Source organism: Hoplias malabaricus, chromosome Y (genome assembly GCF_029633855.1).
Source record: "Hoplias malabaricus isolate fHopMal1 chromosome Y, fHopMal1.hap1, whole genome shotgun sequence".
Taxonomy (NCBI): Eukaryota; Metazoa; Chordata; class Actinopteri; order Characiformes; family Erythrinidae; genus Hoplias; species Hoplias malabaricus.
In genome coordinates, this window is record NC_089820.1 from 51,201,467 (window position 1) to 51,219,137 (window position 17,671).

The 17,671-nt window shown below is 41.0% G+C and overlaps 1 protein-coding gene across 1 annotated transcript in view; it reads left to right on the forward strand.

The window, feature by feature from the left end:
- LOC136679232 (D-glucuronyl C5-epimerase B) overlaps nt 1–17,671 on the forward strand; it is a 51,095-nt gene that overhangs the window by 19,708 nt on the left and 13,716 nt on the right. Inside the window, exons 2-3 of the mRNA XM_066657646.1 lie at nt 6,414–6,524; nt 13,698–14,203. Of these exons, the coding sequence (XP_066513743.1) occupies nt 13,711–14,203 (493 nt within the window). The 5' untranslated portion in view covers nt 6,414–6,524; nt 13,698–13,710. The remainder of the gene's footprint in view (nt 1–6,413; nt 6,525–13,697; nt 14,204–17,671) is intronic.

Sequence of the window (17,671 nt, forward strand, 5' to 3'; positions counted from 1 at the left end):
GCGTGGGTTTCCTCCGGGTGCTCAGGTTTCCTCCCACTGTCCAAAAACACACGGTGGTAGGCTTTGGACCCACCGTGACCCTGAATTAGATGATAAGCGGTTACAGATAATGGATGGATAGTAGTTATTTTGGGTTTCTCGTAATTCGTAATTTCGTATATATATTTTGTTCTAGTGAAATGGGTGAGGAGGTGAATTGACAGGTTATGTCACTTGAACATTATCCAGAATCAAAATGTTTGGGATGGAATGATCTGATTATGTGACACCCTCATTAGGTAACTTCATTCATTCATTCATTCATTATCTGTAGGTCCAGAGCCCACCTGGAATCATTGGGCGCAAGACGGGAATACACCCTGAAGAGGGCGCCAGTCCTTCACAGGGCATTAGATAAATTAGTACTGTATAATATAGTGTGTGCTTCCATGCATGGGTGTTTCACAGTTAATTCAATGCTGAAAAAGTGGAAATGAACACAATTTTTTTTCAGTCACAATATAATTAGAAAAATCATAAAAGTCTTTCCCATATTGTTCAGCTCAGTTTTAATAGGCTGTGATTAGAAATGTGAGTTTGATTTAGCCTCTGTTCGTCCATGGCATCTTCGAGGGCAGAATATTGTATTAGTATTTGGCTATCATTCAGGCTTCATTAAAGCTGTAGTGTGAGTGCGTATGTATGTGCAAGTGAGAGAGAGGAATGGTGTATTGCTGTATCTCTGCTTTCACACTGGGTGGTTTGGTGTGAGTAACACACTCCCTAGAATCTCTCATGCGGCGTGGGTCTGTTCACTAGCGTCACTGAAGCATTAGCCTATGTGAACCATGCGCTCATCATAAATGAATAATCACACACACCCCACAGCCAGGAGCCAGCTTTTGGCCTGGCAGCCGTTTGAGCGTCGGCTTGTTTGGTTTCTTGAGTTGAGGCAGGCTGCCTTGTCCTCTTCAGCCAGAGAGCTTTGAAATCTCAACCTTTCCTCGCCCCGTTTTATGTGTCAGGGATTCAGGCTATTTATGCATCAGGAGATGCAGCAGCGAGTCCGACCTAGGCTTTCAACTCTCTTCCCTTTTCAAGTCTCTGAGCTCTAGGGCCTGCGTGCCGGTTTCAAACCCAGCTGGAACGCCTCTGACATGGCGGCGCTCTCGCTGAAACCTCCCTGAGCTTCCCTAGAGCCAGAGTCTGTCCTGAGGTTTGCTAAAGAGGCCTTTCTGAGGTAGCCTAGATAAGAAATCTTTTTAAAAGACTTCATTTGCATTGACTTCACTGCACCGCATGAGCATTCATTAGTACTCTATGGGTTTGAAGTCATAGCTTCTCTTTGAAAAAGGTCTCATTTTTAGATTTCTATGAGCTGTGCTTTCTTTCAATTGATTTGTAACTTTCCAAAATGCAAATAATACAGTGGGGAGAAAAAGAATGGAAGATTTGACTTTTGCTTTTTAACAGAACGCCTCGATTCCCTGTTTGGCGTGGGTCTGATGTGACACATTTGCAGCTGCATTCATTAATGTTCAAAATGACCAAAAAAAGAAAACAAATGGAGATGTAGCGATGTCATCCATCTCATCTCTGAGGCGAGAGACCGAGACTGAAAAGGTACTGAGAGGTATTGAGTAGTCATGAGCATAAGAAATAGTCAACAGTGAAAGAGCTGCTGCAGTCAGCAGCCCTAAATCCACAGTGGACACTCGAGGCTTATCTTGAAGTAGACTCGGGGAGAGAGAGGGGGGTAGCAAGGGATGGTTGGAGGAAGAGACGAGAAGAGAGAGGGAGTGAGGAAAGAGAGAGAGAGTGTCTCCCAAATATATGCAAAGCCTCTCGGAGAAGCATAGGAATTTTCCAGCCAAGCCCTATATCCATGAGAGCCGGTGACAAGCCTGCCGCATCTCCCCGACCGCAACACTTCAGCCTTTCAGCCCCTTTTTGTTCCAGTAATCCAGTGTGACGGGGCAGGCCGTTTTTCCAGGGTCAGAGGGGCCGAGCAGGGGAGGGGCAGGCGCATCATGGAGGCCACTTTTAGGACCATTAAGTGTTCAGGGGGCCAAGCGACATCCATACAGGATCACACAAAGAAGTCTTTCTCCGGCTTCTTCTTTAGCAATGTCTCCATGCTCTTCCCTCAGCAATTCTGACGGTTCCTTTTTGGTGAAATGATGAAGAAATTGAAACTTTAAGTAATAGTTGCCCTCAACTACCACATCATGCAGTCCAGGAGCTTTCCATTCCCTATTCTGCTCTTACATAGACCTTTCAGACTCTTCCATATGGTGAGATGGGCTCAAATGCTCTCTGCATTAAAATGTTCTTTTGCTGGACCATACTTACAGGCACCATATCTGGCAGACTGCTATAAATCAAGGATGAGACAGATTCCATTTCCCTTTCAAGTGCACATCTATTATTAAAGTAGCCATATTTAATGCAGAGTGGAAATTAGCTGGGAAAGAGACACTTCTTCTCTTGACTTTATATGTTGCCAAATTGAGACGGTGCATGTGCTTCTCGTCCTCGGACGACGGCACAAGACCAAACTTTTTGCTCTTTTCTCTTAAATTTGTTTGATTGTGTTTTCTCTTGCATTGTTGATTCTTGAAAGACAGTATTGTTTTCAGGATGCAAGATTCATCTCCAGAATAGGTCTCTTTCCAGCCGAATTGTATGTTATTATTATATTATTGTTTTATTATTATAATAAAGTTATATAAATGATTCATAAAATGGATCAAAAAGTGCCTCCAATGATCACATTAATCATTTCTATAATATCATTGTTGCAGCCCTAGTTACGTTATTGTTTAATTTTATTCCATCAGTAACTTACTTTGTCAAGTGTCCTCTCTCTTCCTCTTTACAGAAAAATGATGGATCTCTCTCTCTCTCTCTCTCTCTCTCTCTCTCTCTCTCTCTCTCTCTCTCTCTGCGGAAACAGTTCTGGGTATCGTTGTCTAGGCAGTAATCGAAACTCCTCCATGAATGTTTAATGCCCATGTCCTCCTGAATACCGAAATGGAAAGATGGAGTGTGAGGTGATTTGATGTGAATGTATTCATATCCTCAAAAAATCACAGCTGAAACACTGATGATACTTAACTCTGAAGGATGGAATCCAAGTATACTTGTCTCTTAATAATCTTTGTATTTAGTTATCGTCATGTGGGTTATCTGCTAGGGCGTGTGTGTGTGTGTGTGGGGAGATATGTCCAGATTGGTTATTCTCACTCTCCCACTTCATTTGTATCCAAGCGTGGTAGAAGTGTGAGAGCATATGGATGGAGCGTGATTATGTAGAAGTATGTTTTGGAGACAGTCCAGATGGCCCAGCAGGGAGCTTTAGTGAGATGTTCTTCTGCAGTCAGGAACTCCCTGGTCAGAACAGCTCCGTTGGCACTGCTGTGTTTTGTAGAGAGAAAACTTAGAACTGTTTCTTTGTCTTTCTACGTCTTTTATTTGACTGCACCAGGTGTTGCACCATCCACTCTTCAAAATATAGCGCTTGTTGACAGGTCCAGAATTTCAAAAAAACATTTTAAGCAAGTTTTTCGAGCACACACAATTACATTATATTGTATTTTCTTGTTGTTTTATAAAAACCATACACTCTTAGCATAAAAGGTATGGTAGAGTTACAACAGCGGTTTTAAATCCAGCTGTGTTCCCTAAAGGTACGTTAAATTTTCTTTTCCAGGAGGAAAGGGGAATATTTGTGAACTTTTATTCTAGAACGGTGTAAAATAAAATAACATAATATACGCCCTGGAGGTGAAATGGGGCGTATGAAATCACAACTTTTAAAATCTGCAATTATTACAATTGTACAATTAGTACAATAATGTTCCCTAACTGAAGGTACATGAATGTACCCTTGAGGGTTATACCTCAGTGACAGCAAAAGGTACCACCACAGTGACAATTTTTCTGACAGTGTAGTTAAGTGTTTACTGTGGGACCTCGTAATCTTAGCCTAAGTTAAAATGGCTGGTTTTATGTGTATGAAGTTATGAGCTTAATATTTGACTAATGTTAAATAGACTCCGGCGGCACAGTGGTGCAGCAGGTAGGCAGGTCACACAGCTCCAGGGGCCTGGAGGTTGTGTGTTCGATTCCTGCTCCGGGTGACTGTCTGTGAGGAGTTGGTGTGTTCTCCCTGTGTCTCCGTGGGTTTGCTCCGGGTGCCCCGGTTTCCTCCCAACATACGTTGGTAGGTGGATCGGCGACTTAGTAGTGTCCGTGTGTGTGTGTGTGTGTGTGTGTGTGTGTGTATGGGTCTGCATTGGCCTGTGAAGGACTGGTGCCCCCTCCAGGGTGTATTCCCACCTTGTGCCCAATGATTTCAGGTAGGCTCTGGACCCACTGCGACCCTGAACTGGATAAGCGGTTACAGATGAATGAATGAATGAATAAATAGACTTCAAAATCCTATTTACAAAAATACATGCAAGAAAATTGTGGAAGTAATTGTTTGAATAGATCACCAGTATTATTTCGTGATAAATTACATTTTACATATTTTTCCACTCTCTGAAAAGTTACTGTTTAAGGTGGGTGAGGTTTTAAAATTGTATATTTTTTGTAATTTAAAAAAAAATTAAACACTTTACTGACAATGTGAGCTGATATATTTATTTATTGTTTTTATTTTTATTTATTTATTTTTTTAAAACCCTCTGTAAATGGCCACAGAGCTTGTTAGTGGTCCCCCAGCACTCTTTCTCTGGGCCTGATTACTGCAGCATGTAAGACCCTGTTAGTGTGGCCACATGCGGGAGCTCTGTTACAGCAGGCTTTAAGCTCCCTATGACTGTCCAGATGCACATACCAGAGGGAGAGCTAGTTATCCTCAGGGAACTGCCACGTTAGCATGCAGAGCACACTCTCTATTTCTCTCTCTCTCTCTCTCTCTCTCTCTCTCTCATGTTAAGGTGGTCTTGGTCTTCCACACAGTTGAACTGTCTGTATTTAGAGGTAGGAAGTATGATGATATTTTATCATTATTATTTTATAAAGAGTTTTATAAAGAGCATGGAGGGAATATTGACAGTAGATCAACACTGAAGAAATTAAAAGCTGCTCTTTTGGAGTTTGTGCAGCATTGGCTTGAGGTCAGTTTTTGAAGAATCACTCACTTTGAATGTGATCACAGACACCCTAGACCAATATGATGAGAGTTTCTAATACATGCTTCTTGTATTAGCTTTTAAAATTTGTTTATCTGACCCCACCCACGCCAAGTCTTATTCTTGCACCTTTATTGCTGAGCTACCACAAGCTGCTTCTTCCTTGTAATACAGCACGTTACACACCTCTTACACACTTCTGAGCGGTGGCTCAGCTTCATCTTGTGTGTGTTAAGGGTTCAGTCTTGCTGCCGTAGCCAGGGGACTCGTGCCGTTTCTCTGCGTTGTTGAAATGAGCTTTGCTAAAGCCTGTGTGATCTTCTGAAGACAGCTGGGCCGATTGAAAAGCCTGTTTAATGTCATGCTTCTTGAGTGTGCTGCCCCCCGTCTCCTCCGTCCCAAACGGAGCTCTACAGCTTAGCTAAGTGCAGCCTGAAAAAAAAGTCTGGCTCAGTTTTTATTGGTGGTCTAGATTATTTAGGGTAATAACGAGGGAACTGTATGTTTAGGAAAGGTTATGAGGAGACACTACCTTTTAGACAAATTCAGATAAATATGATGCTGGTCACTCTAGTGCTGTTGCTTGTTAGACAGTCATTATAACCTAATGGCATTGTTAGTGTTAAGCCACATCACATTTTTCCATAGTATATAATAATTTTTTTTAAATCAATATGCTCTTTGTGAAATGATTTAGTACCTAAAAAACAAACAAATAAAAAAAGAAAAAGAAAACCTCTCCTAATGTGCTGGGGGAAGGTTATATGGTGGAGTTTAATTATGGGGTGAAGAGCTCAGACAGACCTGGGGATATAGCAACTGATTGTCAGCATATTAATGACCTGGCTGTTGGAAAGCCCATAAATTCATTATAGACGTAATATATATTCATATCTCTACAGATGTTTGTTGTGGATTATTTACAGCCTCAGAGTGTCGAAAAACTTACTTTAACCAAAAGTAAAGCTCTTTTTGAGACTTGCTATTAGTTATGTTCTGCTTTTCCTTGCACTGAAATAAACACTGAATTTCATTTGATTTCTGTTTACGAAGTGTTCCGTATGAATAGCTTGTTATAGTTGAGCACACTGTGGCACTAAAGGAAGTCAAACAGGACTAATTGCATTGTTTTATTTGTACAGTGTTGATGGTATCTGTTATGTTTTTAAGCATATTGTTTAGAACACTCATGGTTCCCACCTCTGTGCACACCTTTATCCACGTTTATCACTCCTCTAGCACTACAGGCTTAATTTCTTCAGTGTATAATAACTGCCATTTCCTTTATTGCAGGTTGGGAGGAGACTCCTTGGAGCACGTGTTCAGATGGAGTAGCATAGAAGTCTAAACCAACAGCAGAGGAGATGAGGGCTCATACACACATTCTCTTGTGAATGGAGAAGGGTAAGCCTCATAAAACATACACAGTGGGCTGTGGGCTCCCCATGCTGTAGTTACCTAATCTGCAAAGAAAAATAGTTTGTACAAACAGCCTTAAGCCTAGCCCCAGAATGTCTTAATTTTTATAGCTTGTGGTAGATTACCTAAAGTCTAAAAAGATGGAGAAGAAAGGAAGGAGAGCAGTCCTCTGTTTATTAGTTCAGATTGGTGCTTTGTTAGGGTTTTCTGTGAAAAATCATGGTGGCTGTTGGATGGTCTAGCCCCATCTGATTAAAGTATAATCCTCAGACTCCCTGCCGGTTCAACATGTCATCCTCAGGAAACTATTATGAATCACCTCTCCCCACTGGAGCTTTCTCCTCAAGGCTTGTGCATGTCGTATGGCTAAGTAAACGGTCAGACACTGGAACCTTCTCCAAAGCTAAGCTTAACAGAAGCTCGATATCTCTCATGTCTTAATATAGGCAGAAGTAAACTCTTGGGTTTTGCTCAAACTGTTTTTAAACGGGGCGCTTGCTCAGTAATGGTTCCACTGGACAGCTTGTTTCTCTCTCGTCTCTCGTCTTCAGTTGATGAGAAATGTGTTTAATCCCTCCCAGGCCGTAATATTGTAAGCTTTTTGGTAATAACAGCTCTAATCCCCCGACTACTGATGAATTGGATGAGGGGCATTAGCTTCAAAGCAATTTTCTCTGTCCACCCCCTGCTTGAGGAGATATTAAAAACTATTTCATTGTGCTTTTCTAATTTAAATTGACTTTTTTGTTTGGCCTGTAAAAATTGTGAATGTTGTACTTGGAGGTTTTATTTATTTGACAGTGGTGTGCTAATTAAAAGATAACCACACACTCTGTAAGGCACAAACTTCTTTGTATAGTTGCAGGACACCACATAGTCTCTCCATAATTTCAGAAAAGTAATATAGGAACATTGCTTCTTGACTTGGGTAGTCTTCTTTAGGTAATCTGAAGGTAGTCTTCAGCTTTAATGCCATTTTCCCAAAGTTTAGATTTTTATTTTTTTAATTAATTTATTTATTTATTTAATGCACTGCAACGTCTTGTTTAGTTATCACGAAATTTTCTTAGCACACATTCATAAAATCCTGCCTGGATCCTTGCCAGTTTCTTTGATTCTTGATTCTGTGTGAGATCTGCAGATCTGCTGGACTAAGAACGTCCCATCTTTCCAGAAAACCTCAAAAGTTATAGTTTTATTAATTATTAATCCTAGTGTTCTTGTATCCCCTGGGTATTGAGGCTAAGGCTTTATATTAGGCCTTTCACAATTATTACCAAATTGACTGATTTTAGACTTTTTTTTAAATTGATTTAAATATTTAAAGCTGGAGGAGGTCATTTGTTTTGGAATCTCAAACATGGCATGGCAAAATTAGCTGTTGTATACATTTGTTCTAGTTTACAAACAAAGTTTTTACATTAAAGCTTCATGAAGTAAACCAGAGGATGTTGTAGTTTTAAAAACACCATGCAAAGTGTAACCCTGCCAGAACCTATAAGTAGGAATTCAGGATTTAGAGGAAGATGCAAAACAGGACAATAACCAGGTTATAGTCCGAATTGGAAAGCAAACTTCTGCATGACAGTATAAATGGTTCTTTTGGTCCACGAAGTGGGGTACTCCTGATTGGTGAAGTTATTGACCTGAACTGAAAATACTCAACTCAGAACATTTACTGAAGAAGAGACTGAAGCCCCCAAAACCAAATCGAAAATGACAGATGGAAGAAAGATAGTTTTTGTTTTTTCATCTGGGAAAGCATCAAAGGTGTGATATGATATGAAGGTCACATTATATGAAGGAACTATGAATTAAAAAGAAATGATTATTCAGTTTGTAAAGAAATATATAAATCATCTTGAGTTAGTGTCTTAGTCCAATTCATTCATTTCAAAACCATGCTCAGCACATTTGCAGGTTTACAATGCAACATCATTTATATGAAACATAGAAAAACAGGCCAAGTGTAACCCTCATAAAGCATTCCCTTCTTAAAACATAATGAATAGTTTATCTGCTACATTGCTGTTATCTTTTCCAAGTTTGTGTGTGTGTGTGGCATCTGTTAATTTAAATGGGTATGTTGATAAGGGAGCTCATCTGAACTGCCTTTCTAATGAATATTAGTCTAAATGACACACAGACACTCAAAAGAGCATTATCAGTGCGTCCTCTGTGGGTATTGCTGTCTGCTTTGTGCCACAAAGGGAAAGCAGTAATAGCTGCTTGTTTGCGCAGTACTGCTAGTATTAAATTTGTCTCGCTAAATGAGACTAGTGATGTTGTTTAGATTACCAACAAACAGGAAGCGGACGTGATTTCCTAGATTGTAGATTGCAGGATGTATAAACAAGCCTGGTGATAACCTTTTTAAAATAGTGGTGTTTTGCTTGTTTAGGTCAATGAATGTTGCCTCTTCCGACCAAACACTGGCTTGAGTGATAACAAGCCTCCAAGCCGCAGTGGAAGATGCTGATTCTCTTTGTTCCATCCCCCTCCTGAACGGAGCCAGAGAAGTGAAAATGTCAGGAGTTTAGTTAGGGCTGACACACCTGAGCTTCGACAGCCCGACTGCCGTCTGCCCTGAGGGCACCACGGCACTGCCAGAGTGTGCTTTCATACTTGGCTGCTCTTGCCGCTGTGGAGCAGTCAAAATAACACCTGAGAGGAGCCTGCAAGGACCTGTTCTTGGCCATAGTGCCATGCAGTGACATTTCCACGAGTAAAGAGTTACTCAAGCGTATTGAGAACCGCTTAGGACAAGTTTGAAATCTTAATTCTGTTTAATTAATTGCCGGTTTAGGATGCAGTTCAGTAACAGTGACCGTCTTAAGTTGTGCATGTAATCTTATGAAAGCGCTTGAATACTTGGGCTGCATTTATAGTTTGTTACGGCACCCACTGAAGATAGCATTTCAGTAACTGATGCATATCTGTATCTGATCAATATCTGCAGTAAATGCTGGATCATATTTTAGAGGAATAATTCTAAAAATATTTAATCCAGTCATGCATCACATCTAGCCTGAAATGGCTTACACTCACACTGTGATGTGGCTTGGTTATGTACGTGTTCCTGTGAGATTGATGTTTGAGTAGTTATTTTAATATGGCCTTGCTTTATATGTTAGTCTCACGTGCTTTAATGTTGAAGCCTAGTAGTATTTAAAGAGAAAAAAATCTTATTTATCTAGAATTTGGTGTAAAACAACAGCAGCAGCTGTCCTTTTTTTAATATTGTTTTCTTGTGTTGAGCTAGGGATTTTGTACTTCTGGGTTTTTTATTTTTGTATTTATTTATTTTTTCCTTCTTAATCTTGTCTAGTGACTATAATATTATTATGTTTTTAAAATCTATTTAATATGAAAACAACCTTCTGGTTAAAACACATATTCTCAGGCTGTTATACATGGTACACGCAGCAACTCTAGGGGCAGTTATGAGAAATTAACTTGGGCTGAGTTGGCATTGAATTCTGACAGCTCTTATTATCTTTAACCCTCCCTGACTTGCTAACAATGCTCCGCAGCTGCTAGTGTAGGCCTATATTCTGTTGGCAAAGGGGTGTCGGCAGTCTCAGTCTCTGTGATGAAGTGAGCGACCTCCATACAGGCTCTAAATAGTTACAACTCCAAGACCAGGCACATTATCTCTTGGGGCCCATACCATGTTCTTTTTTTTATGTGAAAGTCTCAGGTATGGTACTGTTTTTTTGGGAGGTGAAGCATGTTGTGTTTTTTGATGAGCACAAGACAACACTCTCCACCTCGAAACTGCCTTAGGTGGCAAACAAGTGCTGAATTTATTTATTTGTTAGAACTTGTTTCACACAGTGGTATTTTGGGATATAAAAATAGCAGGGTATAGTTTCACCTTGGCAAGCAGTGTAACACCTTTAATTTTTCTTGAAGAAACTTCTGCCTTGGAAAAAAATCTGTACTCTCTGGTGAGCTGGCACGTCATAATGAAGTTCTTTAATTAGAGAGCCCTTGTCTACATCTTTTATTCCCCTGAGCAGAATTGATTTTGATTGCAGCAGCGCACCCATTTTACATGATAAGGTCTCAGAAACAATGCAGCTGTCAACATGAGCTTCTGCATTCATAAACCCACATTCACAGCTGAAGCCTCTAGCCCTCTCTGCATTATTTCTGGGTGTATAGAGAACATGCTGCCGGTGTGAGTGGAAAGAACAAGCATGGATTCTCTGGAGTGAATCTGTGGGACTGGTGGTGCCATCCGTGCTTGAAAGCTCAGCATTCACTGCTCCCAGTTCCCCTGTGCCAGCTCCATGCTCCCCCCCAACTGACAGCCATTACCAGCCTACAATAACACCTACTGTTCCCAGAGCCCAGGGTGCCAGCAAAGAACAGCAGCCCTGGGGTGATGGAGTTGTGCTAAGAGATAGCTTTGTGGTTTTTCACCTGTTTGTGGGAACCATAGTCCTGGTCCTTGAACTAGCAGTTAGGGCTAAACCTTAATCGTTTTATATTGACATTGCAATAAGAAACAAGACAACTGTCGAATGAAAGAGCTGCTGTTCTTGTTTTATATATATAATTTTTTTTAAACCTAATCACCTAGAGCTTCTGAGACATCTGTCTGTGAATTAGACAAATCAAGTGCAATCTAACAAGACCACGTAAACCCAGCTAATGCAGGTTAATTCGTCAAGTCTTTAACCAATTAATTCTTGACCAGAACAACAGTCCTGGAGCTTATCTTAAGAAAAATATGTGCAGTTTTGATCGAGAGCACAATAATGGCCAGCAAAATAGCAGTTAGATATTTTCCCCAAAGCCTTTTATAACAGGGAGGCTTTGAGAAAGAAGGTAATTGATCGCCTGCTGTGTAAGTTTCTGGACCTGGAGAAGAGAGAACAGGGCATGAATCAGTTTGAGGATGCGGATGGGGCGTGGCAGCTGCCTGGACAACGCACTGCCTAGAAGAATGAATAATAAGGTTTATGGGTGGGTCTTTTTGCTGATTGATGCACTTGTTTAGTGATCATTCTTTTTTAGGATGATGGCACAGTAGTTTTTGCTAAATAATATGAATGTCATTACACTCCCACCCCACCCCCAGCAAGCAACTAGGACAATCTGAAGCTCACGCAGTTTTACTTGATGATTATTATGTAACACAGACTGGTTGGTAGGCCTAGCGCATGTAAATGACAAGCATTTAGCTGCAGCATGTGTGAGCTTGGCCAATGTAAATGATATCACATAATCAAAACACCAAATGGAAAAACTAGGATGTGGGATTACAATATGTTAATGTTTACTAATATTTAAAGGGCAGCTCATTAATTCTAATCTGAACCAGCCTCACTGTTAACTCCATCTGCTTCCACGTTCGCAACTGGTAAGAACCAGCCTGTTTGTTCAACGGGGGAGATTACAGCCACGTGACACTATTGTAGTTGGGTGTGATCATAGGATTACACAGAGCTCAGGCATACCTCCTGCATATTAGTGGATCTGAATACAAACCATCCTCAAACACAGGTGCAGATGTGCCCTGCAGCCTGGGCCACTGGACTAAACTGTTGTCTGGTGGGCCGTATGGCGGGAGCCCTACATTGACCTGGCACTCTAGGGTTGGTCTAGGGTATGCTTTTGCCGGTTTTTCTCCCCCCCCCCCTCCGCTCATGAAAGTGGTGCCGTCTGAACTCTGCCTCCTTTCCTGAGAAAGCTGTAAAAAGATCAAATTATTTATAGTCATCGGAAAGCAGACGAGCTGCTTATCTTTCACTGTGCAGTCAGTCGCTGGATGCTGCCTCACTGCAGCCTCAGCAGAGGTGAGTGAGAGATAAGCAAGAGGCATAAAGTCAGGAAAGAGAGAGCAGGTTTGGAAATGAGAGTGAGAGAGGAAGAGAGAGAGAGAGCACTCTGTCTGCCCTGATCTTTCATCTTCCCTATATGCGATGTCATTTCACCAAATATGAGTGATCCTTTTTTATGAGGCAATATTTTATGGCTTTGGGCTCTGGCAGAGGGAAAAGCAAACTCCTTCAGAGAGCATTTTAGATGTGAAATGCAGCAGCATGTGAAGCTAGATCTATTCCCAGCTAGTTAATATGAGGCCCCTGCATTGTCAAACATCACAAATTCCTGTTGTGCCTCTGATTGTTATATTCTTGGTTAATCCTCAGTCAGGCCTTCGCTAAGCCTCCCAGGTCAATCAGTTTAATTTAGTGCGTACAGCGCTGCTTGTTTGTCTAGATGGATCAAGTCCATTGTGCAATTGATGCTCATTCTCCAGCTGCTGACCTTAGGCTCAGCTTAGCCTGTGCCGCTGAGCTATAATGATTTTTTTTATATATTTATTTTTTTTGCAGGCAGTGCCTTTGTCATTGGCGTGTCTGTGCCGCCACTGTCGGCTCAGTAATTAGCAGTGGTGGGAGGCAGCACTGTTCAAGCCTATTGATTTTTATTCCAGTCCCGGCAGATGAAATGCCAGGAAAGATGATGTGAGGGAGAAAGCCGCCCCTGCTGATTGGCATTGTTTGCCGAGAGTTGCTGTTTTACAGTGAGGAGATGAATTTAGAGGAGCTGGAAATTTGTTTTATCACACCATTTTTCTCACATTGTTAGAGCAGTCATTCTGTGAATTGTTGATGACAACTGCTGGAGGTGCAAGAGGCTGGTGGGTGACTTTGGCCCAGTGTGTAGCCGGTCCCTGTGAGAGAAGCTGCTATAATTCGGTTGCTTGTGAAAAATGATGCCGCACTATTTAAGACTTCTCCCTGAGACACCAGCGTAGTCTGCATTTAGTGCAACAGATTGCTCTCTCTCAAAGACAAATTTAGCATGTAGAATAATAACTCACTAAGGCTGGCGGCTGTTCTGCTGCTCTCTGTCACGGTAAGCTGCTCAGTATGCTGCTGTGATCTCTGGGAGTTGTATGCTAAGACGTTGGACAGATATTGAATTTATTTTTTTTCCCCTCTTGGGCTCATTCATTGAGTATTCATGTGGTGAGGAATGATATTGATTGGACCTTTTAAACTATGCTTAATATAATGTAGATATGCATCAAATTTCCTCTAACTGAATTACTGATGGACTGTAAACAGCAAAATATGAAATGCCACCGGAACCTAAGGACAGGGTTTATGAGTGCTTGTGTTTGTGTGCCTCCCCCCACAGGTGAGCCGTGAGGATGCGTTGCCTGGCGGCCCGGGTCCACTATAAGACCCTCATAGTGATCTGTGCTCTGCTCATGCTTGTCACTGTGGTGCTCTGGAACAAGTGCACCAATGAGAAGGCACTTCGATTCCTGCCCCGGGCCCCTCTGCCCCCACCCAGCCCCAGAGGCGATGGTCTTCAGCAGCAGCCTCAGCCCCCAGAGCCCCCACCGGTGGTAGGAGGCGTTCGATACGAAGAAATCGACTGCCTGATCAATGATGACATCACCATCAAAGGGCGGCGGGAGGGTGGCGAGGTTTACCTGCCGTTCAGCTGGATGGAGAAATACTTTGAGGTGTATGGCAAGGTGGTGCAGTATGATGGCTACGACCGCTTTGAGTTCTCCCACAGCTACTCTAAAGTTTATGCCCAGAGAGAGCCCTACAACCCCAGCGGAGTTTTCATGTCCTTCGAAGGATACAACGTAGAAGTGCGCGACAGAGTAAAGTGCATCAGTGGAGTGGAAGGTGCGTTGGTCTATTTTTACTTTAATATTTGGTTCTTTATTCTACAGTTTTAAGGCTGTTTTCAATATTCCAGTCATGTACAGATTAATGACATTTAAAACGATAACATTAACATTATTGGAAAAGGGTATTGTAGCGGTACAAATATTTTAAAGGTATAACAGTGTTTTTAAAGTCTAGCATAACAATGAATATAGTAAGAATAAAGAATATCAAGTCTGTTATTTATTGCAAGAAAGGACAGTAGAAAATAAGTCTATACTCTGGTGAAAAATATATATGCAGTGTTACAAAAATTTACAAAAATAAATCTAGCGTCAGTAACCAAAAAGGGACAAAACAAAATTTGTAGTCGAAGTCGGAAGAGCACAAAGTCAAAACCAAGAAACACCAAACTCACAGATATCACAAAGCACAAACACGGCTGGCTAGCAGCGTACACATCCCGCCAAGGTGACGTACAGGAAACTGTGACTGGAGTGTGGAACAAACTCTGGACGGCTGAACAAACACATGGACTGAAATGTGGAACGAACTCTGGATGGATGAACAAATACATGGACTGGAACAGACAGCAGAACCTAGAAAATGACAGAAACAGATAGAGAGAGAAGACGCATACACAGCACAGCGTAGCACTGCATCAGGATCCTGCAAACGGTCAAATAATTATTTCTAAATCAGGACAATTTTTTTCTGTGGTCAGGATAAATTCATATGTAATATACACCAAACATTCATTCATTCATTCATTATCTGTAACCGCTTATCCAATGTAGGGTCGCGGTGGGTCCAGAGCCTACCTGGAATCATTGGGCGTACAGGGGGTCCTCGACTTACGACGTTTAGCGTTCCTACTTCGCATCGTAAACCGATTTTCAGTGTAAGTCGGAACATGCGTACATACTGTACGTAAATAACATTGTAAGCACACGTGAGAGAGAACGACGTAGCAGCAAGCTAAAATGGTGTACAATGCGACTGGGGTGACGCCGTCCTCCTCGGTCCCGAGTCGCGTAACCGTTTATTCTGCCACGCACACCAAACAAGAAGTTTGCGTTACGATGTTTACGACGCAAAACCACTTAAGTCGAAACAAGGCCTTATTCAGTAAATGGGAGATGTCGTAACCACAAAATATCGTAACTCGGGACTGACGTAACCTGAGGATCTCCTGTAGTCATAATGTTATGGCTGATTGGTGTATGATGTAATGTGATATTAATTTGTAAGTTCAATGTGCTGAATTTAAAATGGCTAATTTCTGATTCAGTTCCCAATAATGTCTGTGATGAAGTCTTAATCAATGTATCACAACATCCCTTATGATCAGTGTGAAGTTCTTAAATACTGGTGTGTATTTTTATACTCTATCCCTCATATTTCTGAAATTAAAGCTCTCTCAGAGGAATATGTCAGAATACCAGAAGGTAATGAATGCTACATCTATGATGGATACATACCAGGCACATGATTATTTTAAAAGTTTTGCTTTGAATCACACCTACTCCATTGATTACAAATTCCAAGTGTTATTGTTATATACTTTATTAAAGTATGTTCCAATGTGATTTCTAATAATCACAGCTAGATTTTTCAACTATTTTAAGTAAAATTTCAGATGATAAAAGAAGCCCCTGACCAGCCCTGAACTTTCTTGTGAACGGAATGTTTCTGCAGTCACTCGAATCATGCATTTATCTTTATTTTAACAAAATGGATCACTCTAAAGGCAGGATTACGGTCTCAAATCAAATTATGAATGTGTACTGGTGGGTGGGTGTGAAACCATGTCTTACACATTACTAAAATCTTTGTCAAGTGGCACCCTTCAGACCTAAATGATATTTGCTGGGTGAAAGTAGCAGTTTCCTCCATTAAGCCTAGTCTCTTAAAATCTTGTAATGGACAGGCAGTCAGTACGGGAGCAATTTGATTAAAATTTGCCCTCAGGGAATCGGTGCGGTAAAAAAGAAAGTTGTTATATCCCCAGTGGATACAGAAAATGCAGAAGCATATGTTAAGCATGGTTACCTTTAACATGTTCATATTTTGAAATGCCTAATGTCTAGTTCTGGCTGATGTGCAGCTCTTAGACGCTTTTGACAGGTTTTCCCTCCTGAGAGCAATCCACCAGCTTGTTTAAATAATTGCGTACTTTTTATGTTTGTGACTTATGTTTATGCCTCTTACCTTTTTATAGCAAAATAAATATATAATCCTTGGATATATTTTTTTCTTGATTTGCCACATTTTTAATAATCGTTTTAAAAAACGAAATTGAAGAAAATCTGAAGTTGGTTGAAATAATGATGTAAAATAATTGGATGATACGCCAACCCCCAGTTAGCTTTTTAGAGTCAAGTAAAAAGAAATGAATACTATAACTTTGTCACTGTAACTTTTTCTTTCTACATTTTGCCAGCATTCTAGGATCTAGAATGAAACTCTACTTAAGCCTTTGGTACAGTACATGACTCGGCCTATAACTTCGGAGCAGATTATAAACAGACTTTCTCACTCTACACGACTGTGTTTTGATGATTTTTATGGAGACTGGAGAAATGTCAGTCACATACTAAACGACTGGGAAACATACAGTATATGACTCCAACCTTCTGCTCAAATGAACCAAATGTGCCCCCAAACACAGATATCACGTTACCTAGGAGACACCGATACAAACATAGAAGTACAGCAGCTTGCGGCTGATACTGTTTACGCTGCTATTTGTGCAGAATTTAAAAGGGGGGAAAAAAGCTCAGCTCTTGGATGAGGTCATGGATGGTAAAATGTGGTCAACACTGTCCCTGTATAAACTACAGAGGGAGATGGAGGTAAGTAGAATTGCACATACTGCAGAATATGTTCCACATTAAATGGTTCAGAAGTATCAGACATTAAGCAATAGGGGATTTCATAATGTAGTTAAACAAATAAGGCTTTAATGGCATATCTATCCCACTGTGTTGTTTCCGTTACAGATAAAACTGGTTGTTTAGAAGCATGTGTATCACATCGTAATGTCGTAGTGTTGAGTTTTTGTGTAATATTAAAAGACAAAAGATAGTGCTGATTTCAGGCCACCCACTCTGCACCCTTAGACGCATTGCTGGTTTTCTGTATCTACTGCCAGTGTTTACTGTTTTCGTTGGTTGTTGACGATACCCGAGAATAGTTTACGCTACGACCCATGAACAGTTTACATTGCAAGACTACTAAAAAATCTAATCTCAATCAATAACCTAGGGTTATGCATTCTAAACAATTTCTTTAAGTTTGTTTAAGGGTGAGAAGGGGGATGCTGTGAGATGAGCAGCTTTATTTTGTGCAGTGATTCACTTTTTCATAGTCTGGAAGTGAAAACTGGCTTTGACATTTACTTAGCCCTACTTTCTCCTCTTGCTGGGTCAGGGAACTGCATAGGATGAAAGTTTGGTGTTGAATCTTGCTCACCCTACCATGGTC